Source organism: Engraulis encrasicolus, chromosome 17 (assembly GCF_034702125.1).
Source record: "Engraulis encrasicolus isolate BLACKSEA-1 chromosome 17, IST_EnEncr_1.0, whole genome shotgun sequence".
In the NCBI taxonomy this organism is placed as follows: Eukaryota; Metazoa; Chordata; class Actinopteri; order Clupeiformes; family Engraulidae; genus Engraulis; species Engraulis encrasicolus.
Window position 1 is genome coordinate 6,512,850 of NC_085873.1, and position 16,675 is coordinate 6,529,524.

Below are 16,675 nucleotides of genomic sequence, written 5' to 3' on the forward strand. Positions count from 1 at the left end.
TGGAACTATTTAATTCTGAATTATTAATCAGAATTAAAAACGTCATGTAAAAGTAGCAATTAGCATTTAGAGGAGAAGTTTTGGAATTTAATAATCCTCTAATCAAGTCCTGTTATTTGATGTCGTAGAGAACTGTTGGTAAAAGAAATAAGGAAAAATATGGAAAATGGTTGATGTAAGTTACACAGACTGACACATAGCCTAATGCTCTAGTTAACACTTTGTGAATGGAGCATAGGCCTATGAGGAAAAGCGGTTGGTTAGAATATGTGAACCTGCACCAGATTTTGTGTTCCATGGAATTCTCGGAGACCAGGTTTGGAAAATAACTGAATGTCAGATCAGTTTTTGGCAACAGTTCATTATTCCGTCAATGTGGCATCACATGTTCTTGCTCATGTTCACTGGCAGCACTTGGTGACCTTAAACAACAACAGCGCAACAGGTGAATGACAACCTTCAAAGGCACTCATGCTCAGTGCTGGACTGGGATGAAAAACCAGGAGCCGGGCATTTTTAACCAAGACCGGTCCACCATAGCCTGATTATCATTGACGTTCCAATCTCTTTGAGACTTGGTCTGACCAAGAGCATAACAATTAACATTTCCCAAACGGCATGGTTGACCCGACTCCCTTGGTTTGCTTATATTTGTTTGCTTACCGACAAAGTGGGAGGAGTGCCTGTATTTTCGGGAACTCAGAAAGTACTTGCATTGCTCTTGACCTGACCAGTTGCAACGCTGAAAGTGTTGCGTCACTAGGAGGGCACAGCCTGGCTAGGTCCACCAGGCATTGAGAGAGACAACGAAGCCTTTGACAAAATGTCGGTCCTCTACTATGAGCTTATTTTTTTTTACCCTACCAGCAAAAATGCTCAATTGATATCTGACTATCTTGAAGTAGCCTGCTATAGCGGCATGAGGACTGACATCATTGAGCAGAGGGCTAGGCCAAAATCATCAACAGTCCACCGGGCAAATGCCCTGTTTGCCCTATGGCCAATCCAGACATGTTCATGCTTCTAGATCCACAGTGGCATCCAACATTTTCTTTGATGGAACACTCCCCTGACCTCCTCATAAGCATGCCAACGCCCCCACCCAGCATGATGTTGTAAATTCTGAAAATATCATGAGTAATAATAATTATCATTTATCAGTATGCCATTAATAAATATGCTGGTTATAACCAGGGCCTGCTAACAGCTTTGGCTGGGCCCAGGACAAAGTCATCTGGAAGGGGCCCCCACCCAATACATTCAATGCAATGAGAACCCAATTCTGGGCCCCTTCTGTCCATGGGCCCAGGACAACGGTCCCCTTTGTCCCCCCCTGTCAGCTTTTCTGGTTATCACACAGCTTCCTAGAATGATGTTAGCTTAAATGGGCCTTCTCAACATGCCCTCATCTGTCTCCTCTCGCCTTCCTCTAAACGCTCCCCCAAGGTCTCTCCAACACCCCTGGAGGACTGTAGAGCCCCCGTTGAAGAACTCTATTCTAGATGTAGGGAGCTGGAGCAGGGATAAAGTCATACCGTACATTGCTACTTTGTCTGTAGCTGTGATAGCGTCCAAGCATGTGTGCGTGCTGATTGTCAGCAAACTCCACGTCAACTGTTTGACACCACACCTGTGCAAAAGTTGTCGATAAGGTAGATTTGGCATTTTTTTCTGTCTAGTTTCAGAGTGAAGGTACGTGTACAGCTCTGTGGCTGACACGTAAAGCACCTTCTGTCCCCAGAATGGCTTTGGTGACTAATTCTGAGCAAAAACCATGTGAGTCGAGTTAGATAACTCATATAATCTTCAACAAGGTGTTGTAAGGTCTGTTAGCACAATACCCTGGCCATTGTACAGTCAGGAGTCAGCAAGTATTAAAGACTTCCAGATTCCACATGATACGTCAAAACCATAGAGAAATAATACAAAAATAAAATGGTAAAAATGCTTCAAATTCTGGCCATTATACCCTAATTGTTATAACTCCTTAGCCAGGCCGTGCCCTCCAAGTGACGCAACAGCTTCAGTGTTGCTACCAGTCAGGTCAAGAGTCAATGCAAGTACTTTCTGAGTTCCCGCAAATACGGGAACTCCTCCCACTTTGTTGGGAAGCGAACAATCATTAGCAAACCAAGGGAGGACATTTGGGAAATGCTGTTTGGGAAATGTTAATTGTTATGCTCTTGGTCAGACCAAGTCTCGAGGAGATTTGAAAGTCGATGGTAATCGGGCTAGTAACTCCTTACCTACAAGAAGCAGTGCCATTCACTTTTTATGTGTGATAAAAAAAAACAATAAACGTCTACATCAAGGTCTACAGCCTACCCGGGGCCTCCTCATATCATCGTGCAGTTGTCTGTCTGAGACATCTGGACCTTCGGTCAAACCCAATATAGCCCTTGGGCCAAAATATTTCCCCTGCCCTGCTAATGCCATTTTCCTTCCCCCAACAGGTTTCTGCTGTGTTTTTAGCTCGTCTTCCTTGACATGGCCGATCCCGCCTGGTGGAAGCTAACCTTCCTACGCAAGAAGAAGTCTGAGGCCAAAGTTCTGTACGAGATCCCGGCTGAGTTCACCAGCAACACCGACAACAACAAGGACAGCAGCAGCACAGGCTCGGGCTGCGATCCCATCTCCACCGACAGCCAGTTCAACTACCGGCTAGAGAAGATCGTGGACAAGTCCACCACGGCCACCAAGGGCCGCCACGTCAAGGTATCCCACTCCGGCAGGTTTAAGGAGAAGAAGAAGGTCAGGGCCACCCTGGCCGAGAACCCAAACCTCTTCCCTGAAAACAAAATGGCCACCAACGAGAACTTTGTGACAGCCAAAGATTAACTGACTCCCTTTGAGTGACATTCAAAAAAAAAAAAAATGATCAGACTCTTTGTTGACAAACACCTGCACAATTTTTTTGTTGTTGCTTTTTTTAGAGTATGTGAGTGTGTTTATATGAAACATGATTTACTGGACTAAAGGTTTATTCACATCCTGAAATGAATGAGATTTTTTTTTTTAAATCAAGACTTGCCATCCACAGATATGCCTACAAGACAGAAAGACCTCATGCTCTACTCAAGGGCGCCGGAACGAGTGTTAAAGTTGGTGGTGCATTTTTTCTTGATTCATTATTTCTTAACAATATTACTGCTGCTGCACTCCACTCATTTTGCCTGCAGTAAAAGTTGATAAGTCTCATTTAGGGAGCCCAAAAGTGGGGATGCCAATGCACTACTGCATCCCCCTGTCTGCTACCTATGGCTCTACTGTGGAAATCTATAACACAGGAGTGCTATTATAATTTGCATACCACCCCAAAGGCTGTTCTAGGCAACTATCACTTTTCTTCATCGTGCACAGGACCTACTGATCTTTCCATGGCTGCTGGGGATTTCTGCTAGACAATCACTCCAATATTGATCATGTGTATGGGCCTAATATTGCACATGTTGGGAACATTGTTTCACCTCGTATTGCATTAAAGGATGATGATGCTGTTTGTAGCCTACATGTGAAGCTGGTTTTAATACAACTACAAGGCATAGACTTAAAGAAAAATGAAACAAGGAAACTAAGAATGGACATATTTGTACACTGTGGGTGGGAAACTTGTAGTCAGCGACAGTTAGAACGTCAAGTGAAATAAAACATAAAACTTTACGTTGACACTGATTATTCATGGACACTCTGCATACAGAATCAAGTAGGTAGCAGGCTTCACTCAGGTTTCTTGATAACCTTTAAGGGTGCTGTCCCAAATAAATACTTAGAATCAAAGAAAAGGGGGGCGCACCTTGTGTCAATTTTTCTTCTTTATTTTTGCGCACCTTGTGTCAATTTTTCTTATTTATTTTTGTTAACAGACGCGTTTCGGCGTGTGCCTTCCTCAGTGTGCACTCTGCATACAGTAAACGTATGCGAAGGTATAGGTCAGCTGTGCTGCATCAGATGTGTCCACTTCTGTTTATTTCTGGCCCAAGCAGAAACAAAAGAGGTGCAGCTGATGAGTTGTTAGACCATCAGTAATAATGCCAATGAGATAGTGATACAGGGGTTTCATTCAGCTTGGCAACATGCATGTCAGCTTGATCTAATTTTACTGAGATTACTTTATCTCAGTTTCAGCCGTTTGCACTGAGCCACACGGCATCATTTTACTCGGACCAACATGGGACTTACACACTATATGGGGTGCAGGTTGCACAGTTTTACTCAATAGAAAGCTGCACTACATAGTGAATTAGCTAACTTTTCAGACAGAGCAAGATATTAATGGAGACATTGTGGCTGGTCAAGACACAAGCTTTAAAAAAAGGTACTCTCTTGCTATGCATGTGACAATTCGGCTCTTTAAACCTTTGAGATGTCTTTGTGTAGTCTGAAAGAGAAAATCTTCATAACGTTCATATTGAACTTGCTCATTACTTCCAGTAAGTAGTGACTAACACTCAAGTACCAGTAGCCTTCAGGTGAAAATGTAACTGGAGAGAGATCATCAGCCATATTTTTTGCACAACACTGCCACCCTCAGGAAGAACAAGACCTATTAGTATTTCAAATATCACTTTATTAGATGTTGTATACTTCACGATATATACAACATTCCCTGCATTACAGTTACACTCTTTGCGCTTCATGACAATTACATAGATTTCACATATTTCATAATTCACATGTCAGATTTACAGACATACATTTTGGCACGTAAACATCATGGAGAAATAACTTTGCACACCAAAGTATGCATGTTCGACATACTGCATTTATTAGGCTTTACAAACCAAAATCATATCCTATCACACGTTCGAGTGAGAAAATGTAATAATCATCGCTATCTGGAAGGTGGATTAAACACCTTCATGGAAACGGCACAACACAGTCACAAACGCACAGGAATTGGACAAACCTGCATTCTTCAATTCGAGCATACACACACACATCAACATGAGGTCAAAAGCGTGTAACTTTAAAAGCTATTCACTTTTCGAGTTAACAAAGGCAGAGGAGCTTGTGCTCTTAAGACAGGGCTTTTGAGTGACAGTGCATTTTATGGAAAACAATGACATAGTGAATTCAGGTAAATTGGGCCACTTTTTTCTTCTTCATATAAGCGAATGGCCAAAAGTGGCCCAACTTGCCTGAATTCACCCCTACTGTACTAGGACCACACCAAACACATGTCCATATGGCCAAACACATCTCAGAGTGTACAGTATGTATCCTTGGATCCCTTTCAATATCTAACCTCCCGTCCTCTCCTTGTGCGTATGGCCTCGTGGTGCGAGAGAAGACGTCATTGACGACAGAGCTTTTATTTGAAAGCACAATTCAAAGCTAATTTTCTCATTTGCGATCAGGAAGGTGAATGGGTAAAAGTCCCCCAAAGGTTGTTGTATCTAGGCTGACAGCAGGGAAACTTTGTTGGGCTGGGCGTCCGTTCCGAGGCACACAAACAAGAGGAGATCACAAGCAAAAGGGGAGGATGGCGGGTTAGCTATGGAAAGGGACCCCTTGAGTTATTCAGTCAGTGATGCCGATGGAACATGTGCATTTTCAAGTAAGAACAAAAAGATGTCATGATCAACCTAACGGGACTTATTACATTATTATAGCATTGAGCGCATTTACGTGAAGGCAAAATTCTGATTTAAATTGAAACATTGGCAGTATTCGGTTTGCGCACAAGTCATGTTAACTCTTTACTCATTCCAAACGTGGCCTTATTCCACACAATGCTTTTCCACACGTAAAAAGAATATTCCGCAACTTGATTTAAACCAAATACTGACAATATTCTGTTGAGACTGGAACGCTCCCTGCATTTAACGGCAGTCACTCAAGCTGGCCAAATAGGATCCCTTTCACACGATTATGATGAGGAAGATGTGGTGTTAACAGTTGATAGAATGTCTTGTAGTACAGCTGATTGGAGCCCTGCGACGCTGCCAATCAAGGGGAGAGTCTTTGATAGACCCACCCCCCTGCGGCCTCGTGTTGCATGTCTTTCACCTCCGTCTCTCCCTCCTTCTGCCGCGTGAACACTATCCGGTCGTGCAGCCTGTTAGTTTGGCCCTGCCAAAACTCTATGGTGTGAGGCTTGACGATGTAGCCCCCCCTAGAGGTAAGAGAGAGAAAACGCATCAAACATTACTCTTTGAACAGACAGCGGGGGCATTCAGTGCACAGTGTGTGCACTTCGAACTTCAACGCCGCCAAGCACGGGATGTCACACAGTTAATGGGTGAACTAAAGACTGCGTTTTTTGTAAGTGGCCCTTTTTCCTCCTTGTGACATACACAGCTGAAAAAATAACAGAATGCCTTTTAATGTCACTATTCACGTGTGCAATGGACACTATACATATTCACAATGGCAGTGAATGAAACTCACTGCAGTGCAGACATCAGGGGATATACAAAAATGTGACCACCACAATTTCCTGAAAAGCACACTCACCAGTAGTCAGGCATTGGGACTTCAGTGTCTTTATACTTCTCTTCTAATTCAGCGTTTTTCTGTCTCATGAACTGTAATGATAAAAACACAAAAATGTTCTTGACTATCATGTGTTAAGTCAGATGTTTGAGAACTTCAGGTTACTGACTCCTTCTGTGGAATGGCAGAATATTGACAAGAGAAGAGCTGATTGAATAAAAGGGGAATGAGTGGATGTCGATGTATTCACAAAAGATACTGAGTGTGTATGTGTGTGTGAGAGAGAGACATAATATATTTACATGTGCATACAGCTGAACAGCTATGGGGTTCAGTTGCCATCTTTCCCAAATCATTAAAGGACAAAAACATCCAAACCAGTAGAGTTGTTCTGTACATAATATGCATGTTGCTGCCCCCACCCTTTGGAACAGTCTACCTCTCCATGTCCGTCAAGCCCCCACACTGGCTACGTTCAAAAAGCAGCTAAAATCACACTTATTCACTGAGGCCTATGGTCCTTAACCACCCTGCCCCAACCCCTCCTCTATCCCCCTCCTCTCCTCTCTCTCTATTCCCCTGCTCACTCTCCTTTTGTAAAGCGACCTTGGGTAACTTGAAAGGCGCTATATAAAACACAGTTGTTATTATTATTATTATTATTATTATTATATTGCATATGCCCCTATGACCTCTCATTCACTTAAATGAAACATGAATAAGGGGAGGCAGTGTATTTACATTACAGCTAACCCTTTTATCCAAAGTGGGTATTGGTTATAGTCCCTGGAACAGCGTACAGTTAGGTGCCTTGCTAAAGGGCACTTCATCCATGCAGTGAGATAGGGAGAAGAAGCGTGGGGTTCGAACCGGCAACCCTTTGAGCCATCTCCTTAACCACTCGGTCACGGCTACCCCAAATGCCCAGTAACTGTCTGACTTGCCTCTCTGTCGGGTATGACTGTGCTCTGCCGGCTCACCACCGCCCCGATCTGGCTGCTCTTGGGCCGCGAGTGGAAGTAGTCACAGGAGCTCTGGTAGGGGATGCGCTCCACCGTGCCCTCAATACGGATCTTTGGAGAGAGCAGAGGACATGCCATCGCAATCAAAGACAGGGTCATTGCAATATCTTGCTCAACCCCCTCCGGGTGGGGGGCAGGTAACAATTAGGAATAATGGAAGCCCAACAACACAAGACAGAATGATTGTGCGAGGACCTCTAAGGGATCAGGAAAACCAATTATAAGCACTGATTGCTTAATATGAACAGGTTGATAGAAAGTGAAAGTTATTCTTATTTTATTATGTGAAGCAAATATGTTTAAATGTACTTTCAAATAGGCAATCCTGGCACAAATCTTTGTACAGTACATCCAGTTTGTGTCATATGATGATAATGATAATGATAATGATGATGATGATGATGAGTATTATGCTACAGATGACAAAATGGCACTTACCGATCTGTTTAAAGGTTCCCAGTAAAACACCAGACAAGCGTGTGGGTTGCTTTCCTGAATAAAGATAACATACATAAGCACACTCCACAATATTACCGTACATACAATAGTGGCATTAGCTGTCGTTGCACCACCCTGACGTATGCTACTGCCACAACGTCATTGATCCACAGCTGATGCATGTATGTGTATTGTGTTAAAGTCGTTTTCAAAGGTCACTGCACTCACCAGCTCTTTGCCTTTTCGGCTCTCGTAGTTAGAAAAGAAACGGAACCCCTCGTGGTCAAAACCTTTCAGCAGCACCATGCGAGCAGATGGGAGCCCTTCTCTGAAAGGCAAACAAATAAACCAATAAAATGCATATACAGTATACAGGTAAATTACTTTTTTTAGGCTGAGACGTCAGGTGGTACAACCACAGCTAAAGCCCATACATTAATTAGTAATTGGTAATTGTGGAATAATTGTTTCTGTTTAATATGTTTCTAAACTTAATAAACAAAAAAACCCATCCAAACAAAACAAAAAAACACATTTAATTCATACAACACTGGCATTAGCTGTGGTTTGCATCACCCTGATGGGTGCTACACTACACTACTGGGCTTTTACAATTAATTGAAAAACATATTGTATAATCATAATCATATTGTGTAATCAAGCCAAGCATAACCTTTTATGGACAATGATTGAGCACATGGCTACTCATATTAATTATTCATTGTCCTTGTTATGAAATATTTTGTGAATGATTTCTTTATAGTGCATCCTACTGCGTGTCTAAGTATTCCTCAAATGCATACTACCTCCTGCCACTCACACAGTCAATAAGAGGTAATTCTATTGTCCCATCCTAGTTGTTAAAGACATGGCATCAGTGAGAATGGAAAAATCTACCATTTGTGATCGTTTGGCACATCACACAAATTTGTATGTATACTACAATCTTGACATTTCTGTCACAAGACCACTTGCATAGTGCATCCTGCTGCGTGTCTAAGTATTCCTAAAATGCATACTACCTCCTGCCTCTCACACAGTCAATAAGAGGTAATTCTATTGTCCCATCCTAGTTGTTAAAGACATGGCATCAGTGAGAATGGAAAAATCTACCATTTGTGATCGTTTGGCACATCACACAAATTTGTATGTATACTACAATCTTGACATTTCTGTCACAAGACCACTTGCATAGTGCATCCTGCTGCGTGTCTAAGTATTCCTAAAATGCATAGTACCTCCTGCCTCTCACACAGTCAATAAGAGGTAATTCTATTGTCCCATCCTGGTTGTTAAAGACATGGCATCAGTGAGAATGGAAAAATCTACCATTTGTGATCGTTTGGCACATCACACAAATTTGTATGTATACTACAATCTTGACATTTCTGTCACAAGACCACTTGCATAGTGCATCCTGCTGCGTGTCTAAGTATTCCTAAAATGCATAGTACCTCCTGCCTCTCACACAGTCAATAAGAGGTAATTCTATTGTCCCATCCTGGTTGTTAAAGACATGGCATCAGTGAGAATGGAAAAATCTACCATTTGTGATCGTTTGGCACATCACACAAATTTGTATGTATACTACAATCTTGACATTTCTGTCACAAGACCACTTTGCAGTGGAGCGTGCCATCAAAAACTTCCTTGCCACCAAAAGGGTTGATGGGTGCACTGTACTATGACGGCCATACAAGCGAGCCAAGTTCCTTGGCTTTTGGGGTCAGACTCAGAGAGGGTATGTTTGATAAGCTGGGCTCCAGGCTACGGCAGGTGATTCCCTGATTGACGCTCCCAACCCAGGACGCTCCCATTTCATCTCGCTCCCACTAGCCAGACTATCGGTACCACCGCCATATGACGGAGCTAGTTATGTTGTTGATGTTAGTTTTTTGTTTCTAACCCTAACCCTAACCTTAACCCTAACCTTAACCCTAAACCTAACCCTAAACCTAACCCTAACCCTAAACCTAACCCTAACCCTAAATTGCTTGTATGTGGCAGTATATGATAATACGTGAAATATAATCGGGTGGGACTACACGTCCGGGAGTGATAGAAACACCTGGGACCGCACGTCCGGGAGCGATCTCAGTTGGGAGTCTCCATCCCCCACCGCGGCAGGTTTGCCTGGTTCACACCAGACCATATCACAAGTGAGATATGTCTTCCAGATCGGAAAAATTGTGCAAAGCAGCATGGGATTTCCCAGGTGAAGTCTCTTGATGGGGTGAGAATTAGGCTGTTTTGGGGCGCATCAGGCCCACACTCACTTGGTAGCTGTGGCAATGCACATCGCATTGGCCTCGCCGACCTCTGGACACTTGGTGGCTGCATCGAACCAGTTTCCAAATTGGTTTATCGGGTCCAGGGATACCAGCTGGTCTTCTTCAAAACACTGTGACATCAGAACATAGAGAGCATTTGGAAAAGAACTGGAAAGGAAAAAAACAACTGGACTTTGCTCAAATCCGATGCACAACTTGAAATGTAGCCTACAATCATAAAGAAGTCAATAGGCTGTATAGCTGTAGTTATAGGAGTCAATAGGAAAGGTGTAGTGTTTGCATGTGTCTTGAATTAAAAGCACCAGTTTTAATGTAGGCTATTCTCATTGAGATGAATTAAGAGAAAGCTAGAAGTGAAAATTGATGGGAAAATACAACATGATGATGACAGTGGAATTACACACTGAAACTGCCAGTTTGAGAGACCATTGAGCCCACAGGATATGTCACGACTTCAGGTTAAATAAGGTCAGGCTAATTGATTCATACCTGATCGTCTCCCTTGTATTTCTTTCTCATGTCACTCAGATCCATGGCGGTGCGCGTGTCAGGCGTTTCCGTGCAAAACGAAACACAATTCAACCTATATTTACAAGGAGACAGAACAGAAACAGCTGCACAGCATTTCCCTGTTTTTCTAATGTCCCTCAATGCAATGACACTTATCGCACGTATCATGCTTCTACACAGCGGCACAATGTGCAAAGCGTCATCACGTTTTATACAACGCAAAATGTTACGAAAAGCCCTTATGAAACAATCGCTGAGTTTAGTAACAGTGCTTACAGCACCCTCAGACGTTAAAAAAATGATACAAAATGGAAATGTAATAATTAAAACAATACATCTATTAAAGAGTTGGTGTTTGTTGGCGGCACCAACCAGCAATTTCAGTTTTATAGCTTGATGTTTAGATGTATAGTAAATCGTTTAATTTAACAACGCAGTGTTGTTCAGAAAACGCTGTACTCACGCTGTCCGTTGCGTCACATCCGGTGGCTGTTTCAAAATGGCAGCGACCTTGTGTGGGAAGCTAGTAACTAGACCGGGTAATTATTATGTCTTCATTGTATTATTTTGCATTTATAAGTAGAAACATGATGTGGGAACTCTAAAATGTAGGGATATTGTCCTGAAATTGTTTAAATGTCATGATAATCCGTATTAACCTCTCTCAGACGTTATAAAGTTGGGGAGATACCTGGGCAGATGGTTAGCGCGGATCTAGCTATCTAGTTAATTACTTATTTACATCTATTTATTATTATTTTAGTCACTTAGAGCTACCAAAGTATGGCTTTGGCAAGCAACAGCAAGGTAATGGAAGGCATATTTTCACTTTGCGTGTCATCCGACGTTGCGTTGAATTGTCGTTATTTCTCATCGGCCGTGACAGTGTTTGAATGCTGTCAATCAATCAATGAACGAGATGGCATACAGCCTGCATCGTTCATCGCCGATACAGCATTTCACTGTATTACTGGATACCGTTTACAGTATTTCACTCCAGAAAGCCTTTTGAGGGACTCACTGGGGGGATGCTTCAGGGCAGTGCAATTAGTATTTTACACAGTAGCCTACAGCAGTCTGCAGTTGTGTGGCCACACTAAAAGTATAAATGCATGAACCGTTTACAAACTCCAAAAAGAAGCTCAGTTTACAGCTGGACTCTTTTGACCAAATTTTGACCTGTATGAATGAGCATTTTCAATGACGGGCTCAGACGTCAGGTGGTATAAACACAGCTAATGTCCATATTAACTAGTACGGATTGTTAATGTACCGCATTGAATATGCTTCTTAGATAATCTACTAAAAACAAAAGAAATAATTAAATCCTTACAATAGTGGCATTAGCTGTGGTTGCACCACCCTGATGTGCGCTACTACAAAAAAATCTCATTGACCCATACACAACATAAATAATAACTAAAAAAACACCCTTTTCTTCACAGCATGGCTGCCCCTGACCCAGAGTGTGCGGCACGGGTCCAAGGCTGTGACGCGTCACAGGAAGCCAGTGCACATCCTCAAGGCGAAGCTGCTCGCCGTCACCAAATACATTCCCCCAAAGCCCGGCCCTCCACCTGGGGCTTTGGTCCCCCGGTCCAAAAGAGAGCAGGAGGTAGTACAGTAGGAGTGTCTGTGTGTGATCGAGTGAATTCAATGTCATTGCACATGTGTATAGTTTAAATTGTACATGTGAGGCCCTGCCGTGGCCATATATATATATAAAATAATTGTACATGTGCATATAATATGCATTCTAAGATAATGAGAGAATGTCAAAGACTATGTTGTAGTTTTTTTCAGTCAAATATTATGTCAAGGTGATATGATATTGTGCCTTTGCACTTTGATGTGAGTTTCGGTTACATTGCATTACAAATGGCTGGCTCTTTTATCCAAGCGACTCACAGTTATGCCTGCACACAGACTATTGGTTACAATTCCTGGAGCATTGTGGAGATAACAGCCTTGCTCAAAAGCCATAGATGGAGTTGTAGGGAGATGGAAGGGTGGGATTTGAACTCGCTAATCTCTGATCCAAAGACCAACTCCCATTATACAGTAATCTCCTGTAAAAGTTAAACAAGAATATTAGTGCACATTCAGTTCTGTGGTTTTGTAGTGGGACCAAATCCGCATGCCGTTCCATTATTGAAGTCTGTGCGATTGTAGTCCTAAAGCTTCTGATTTGACAGAATGATTTAGTCTGCCTCGTTGACAAGCATGTTTGTAAGTTTCATAACTGTTTTTGTGAGCTTGAGCTTAACCTTGATCATTCCTTTGCCTTGCACAGGAGAGTGGCTTGATGAAACTGTTGACGAGAGAGCTGGAGGCCGTCTTCAAGGATAACAAAATGGTTGCTGTGGCCCAGAATAATTCCTGTAACGCAGAGGATATGCTGCTCTTGAGGCTTCGACTGAAAAAGCACGACATCGCCGTCAAGTTTTTTCCAAATCAGGTAGATAAAAAAATATGCTGACACTTGACTTGACGCTGGCGTCATAAGTATGACATGGCAGTGTCATAATAATGTCGTAAACACACACATGGACGTGTCATGAACACTATGTAAATGTCACAAATATTTTATGTCAGGTCATTAATGGTCATTTTACGCGGGCCCTTTGGGGGGGGGTGCATGGAATTTCACGTGCCGTAAATGTAAAACAATGACTACAGTTTGACATTGGCACATGGAGAAACTAAAGGCCTATTTCAGCCATTTATATTTTCCGAAATTACATAAGATTTTACCCATGACATGTATAGTAGTACATTGTCAAATATTTTTTTAAAAAAATGCAGTACAGTGAATCATTTCTGTTTACAACACACTTTCATTCGTCCCTCATGCAGGGGTCTATGCAATGAAAAAACAAAAAAACAAAATAGGAGCACAGACAAGAATTTAGGAGCACTGTGAAATTGTTAACGCATAGACAAAAAGAGTCTAAGAGAGTAGCCTATGCGTTTTTGCCCACACACTTAGGCGTACACATTCTACATGAGGGGTGCTGATCACAGGGCCAGTTTTTCAAAATTCCTCCCAGTAAAAGGGCTGAACAACATATTACACATTTATGGTCTATATTCACATTCATAACAACACATTCATTTCTATATGCAGCCTGATGTCTCTTCTGCTGTGTCAATGCAGGCCTGTCGCCTAATTCATTATCATACAACTGCAAAACAAAGCCTGGGGAGTGTCAGTAAACTCATTCCACTGTCCCTTCTCTGAAGGTTTTTTTTATTGCTCCCAAACCCAAGTCAACTACAACAACTTGACCAGGTTTTTGGTTTCTGTCTTTCAAGCACTCTTGGTTTTCTCTATAGGATTTATATTTTATTCCAGGAGGAAAATGTGAATGTATGGGAAACACTGCATTAAGTTTGGGTAAAGACGGCTCAAACAATGTAAACTTTCCATGACCATAAAATATTCCTGACATCGATATAATGTGTTTATGACTCATTCATGACTATGTCATGACACTGTTATGACATTGTCATGTCATGTGCATGATGCTGGTGTCAAGTAAAGTGTAACCAAAAACATTCCAATTGCACAAAAAGCATAATCAAAACACTTATTTGTTGGTACTGAAATGGATGCTATTGGTGAAATATTGGGGTAATGTTCTGTTCTGCCTACTGTTGAGTGACCCACATTTATTCTTTTACTTAATTTGACCTGGATGAACCTGCTGACTTTTCACTTTGTCGTCAGTTATAAAGACCAGGGTTAACTTGGTTCCCGTAACCCATAACAAACCAACTTTTTAGTTTCTGACGCTCTGATGTCTGGTGAACACATCAATTGGTTCGAGATCAGGTGTGGAAACCAGCCCTGAAACGCTACGAAATGCAAAAATCCTGTTGTAATGGACAGCCTCACAAAATGGGTATTTTAATAGTATTTGCTTTTTGTTTTTCTTTTTGGCAGGTAACAAGAGCTTTCCTATCTGAAAGTCCGTACCGAAACATGGACACTCTGTTCATGGGACCAACTGTCATGCTGGTCAGCAAAGAGCCCAAAGTGAAGCAGTTGTTGCTGGCATTGCGAGGGAGCCCGCAGATGGTACTACTGGGTAAGGAGGAATTGTACAGATGAATGTTTTCATTTCAAGTTAATTGCTGCTGATTGTCTTGATACTGTGCACATTTTGATAGTAGCTGTTAGTATTTGTTCATGGACACAAGGTAGTGCTGTATCAAACACAAGCAGGTAATTGGAGTGCTTCTGGGTCTTCACCTTTTTCCTTGGTGCTATTCAGTGTAGGGGGCCTACGCGTTTCGGCCCTTATGTTATGGCCTTCTTCAGGGCGTATGTTCCACGCCCTGAAGAAGGCCATCAGGGCCAAAACGCGTATGCATTGTAGCCAAATAAAAAAGTAAAAAAATTGCAACCTTGAGTGCCTCAGCATTTGTCTTTGGACAGCATTTGGACCAGCAAGGTAGTGCTGTGTTGTAATGTGTCTGCTAATGTTACTTTTGGAAGGACATTTGGAAGATTTTTTGGAAGATTTTTTTCAATATTCATAGTATTAATATTATTATTACTTATACAGTATTGCTGTACTTTGTACCATCTCACACTTTGTATGTTGCTGCGTGTGTCTCAGATCATGATGTATCATGTTCTACTAACTCGCTTTGGAAAAAATAAATGCATTGTAATATCCATTCGAATGTGAACTTTGTACCCGCCTGCTCTCCCTCCAGGTGCCAGTGTAGAGAACGCGCTGCTCTCCAGGCAGGGTCTCCTGGCCTACTCCAAGCTGCCCACGGCAGCCACCATCCAGGGGGAGGTGGTGGGCAGCCTGAGCCTCATGACCTCCCAGACAGCCTCCATGCTGCGCCACCACCCGGCCCACCTCAGCGCCCTGCTCCAGCAGTACATCAAGCAGCAGCAGAGCCCAGAGGAGCAGCAGCAGTCCCCCTCCCAGCCACCGGAGGCAGCAGCGTGATGGCGGTGTCACGTCATGTCATGTCATCGCATTGCATCGCATCACCTGGACGTTACTGCTGTACCAGGCGGCTGCTTGAGGCTGCCTGGTGGATGAGGCACTGTGTCACTGCACTCTTGATGGTGCAATTATGATGGAAAACTGAGCACATTGATGCGGTGCACATGCACGCTGGAAATTCGTGCAATGCGTTGGTCATGTGTGTTGCATCAATTTTCTTGGTTTTGATTTGTTTTTTGAGCCTTAACGAATTTGGTGAGTGACGGAGAGAAAGCAAGGCAAAGAGACCATAAGGGAGAATGCGTGGGAAGGGTGGAGGGAGAGAACAGGAAGGATTTGCAGACTGTTAACCATCACGTCTTTTGACTTCCTCTGTAGCCCACATGGACTGGCAACAAGACCTGGGCACTGCTTCAAGATAACTGTGGGATTCATGGTTTTGGGGGAAATACATGTCTGATGGCTACCTTCAAAAAGTGTTATTTAAAAAGAAAAATATACATTCACACAAACTCTCTTCTGTCTGTCTTGTTGATTAGTTTTGCACCTTTCTCCTGAAATTGGTCAGTGGTTTGCATATAGTAACAATTTGGAATGTTCCAGGCTGTTGAATGGCACTGCCACGCAACAGATCGGAGTTAAGTCTTGTAATGTTTACTACGAATACGTGACTGCTGGCAGATTGTTTGCCAACAGAAATCCATTTGCCGTATGATTTTTCTCTCCCGTAAAAGTCAGGCTTGCACAGGCAATGCAGGCCCAGCCAAAATAAACACTAGTGGTCTCATGGCTTCAGATTAGCAGTAATCTGCGGATTACTCTGCGCTAATCTGGGTCAGTTAGTCTATTACTGCGCCTATTTTAGGTTTGAGTGAAAAAACCTTGTGTTCATCTTCATTTGTATTCCTACCGGATGAACGAACCATCAATTGTCATGGATAAAATGTACCTCTAGTCAGAAACCTCTTTTCTTCAGATGGGATATTGCATTCTATGAAATGACATGCAG

The 16,675-nt window shown here is 42.6% G+C and overlaps 3 protein-coding genes across 4 annotated transcripts in view; 2 read left to right on the forward strand and 1 right to left on the reverse strand.

Annotated features, from left to right (window-relative positions):
* Positions 1-3,720, forward strand: part of prr15lb (proline rich 15 like b) — a 10,175-nt gene extending 6,455 nt beyond the window's left edge. For both annotated transcript variants that reach the window (XM_063221105.1, XM_063221104.1), the window contains one exon: positions 2,454-3,720. In XM_063221105.1, coding sequence (XP_063077175.1) covers positions 2,488-2,838 — 351 coding nt within the window. In that variant the 5' untranslated portion in view covers positions 2,454-2,487 and the 3' untranslated portion in view covers positions 2,839-3,720. The remainder of the gene's footprint in view (positions 1-2,453) is intronic.
* Positions 3,721-4,938: 1,218 nt separating this feature from the next.
* pnpo (pyridoxamine 5'-phosphate oxidase) lies at positions 4,939-10,963 on the reverse strand. Its single transcript, XM_063221107.1, has 7 exons — positions 10,676-10,963; positions 10,172-10,296; positions 8,124-8,223; positions 7,896-7,949; positions 7,380-7,508; positions 6,457-6,527; positions 4,939-6,115 (listed from the first exon to the last, which is right to left on the reverse strand). The coding sequence occupies exons 1-7, from the start codon at positions 10,862-10,864 to the stop codon at positions 5,950-5,952; spliced, it is 834 nt and encodes a 277-aa protein (XP_063077177.1). The 5' UTR covers positions 10,865-10,963; the 3' UTR covers positions 4,939-5,949.
* A 191-nt stretch (positions 10,964-11,154) lies between these two features.
* On the forward strand, positions 11,155-16,183 carry mrpl10 (mitochondrial ribosomal protein L10). Its single transcript, XM_063221108.1, has 5 exons — positions 11,155-11,235; positions 12,142-12,311; positions 12,990-13,154; positions 14,643-14,787; positions 15,422-16,183. Exons 1-5 carry the CDS (start codon positions 11,196-11,198, stop codon positions 15,664-15,666), a joined length of 765 nt encoding a protein of 254 aa, XP_063077178.1. The 5' UTR covers positions 11,155-11,195; the 3' UTR covers positions 15,667-16,183.
* The last annotated feature ends 492 nt before the right edge of the window (positions 16,184-16,675 follow it).

Coding starts and splice junctions, on each gene's coding strand:
- pnpo (XM_063221107.1), bottom strand. CDS start 10,864: ATGATACGTGCGATAAGTGTCATTGCATTGAGGGACATTAGAAAAACA. Junction 8,224..10,171: donor TGCATTGCCACAGCTACCAA/GTGAGTGTGGGC, acceptor TTTGCCTTTCAG/AGAAGGGCTCCCATCTGCTC. Junction 6,528..7,379: donor CAGTCATACCCGACAGAGAG/GCAAGTCAGACA, acceptor TTATCATTACAG/TTCATGAGACAGAAAAACGC.
- mrpl10 (XM_063221108.1), top strand. CDS start 11,196: ATGGCAGCGACCTTGTGTGGGAAGCTAGTAACTAGACCGG. Junction 11,236..12,141: donor GAAGCTAGTAACTAGACCGG/GTAATTATTATG, acceptor TTTTCTTCACAG/CATGGCTGCCCCTGACCCAG. Junction 14,788..15,421: donor CCCGCAGATGGTACTACTGG/GTAAGGAGGAAT, acceptor CTCTCCCTCCAG/GTGCCAGTGTAGAGAACGCG.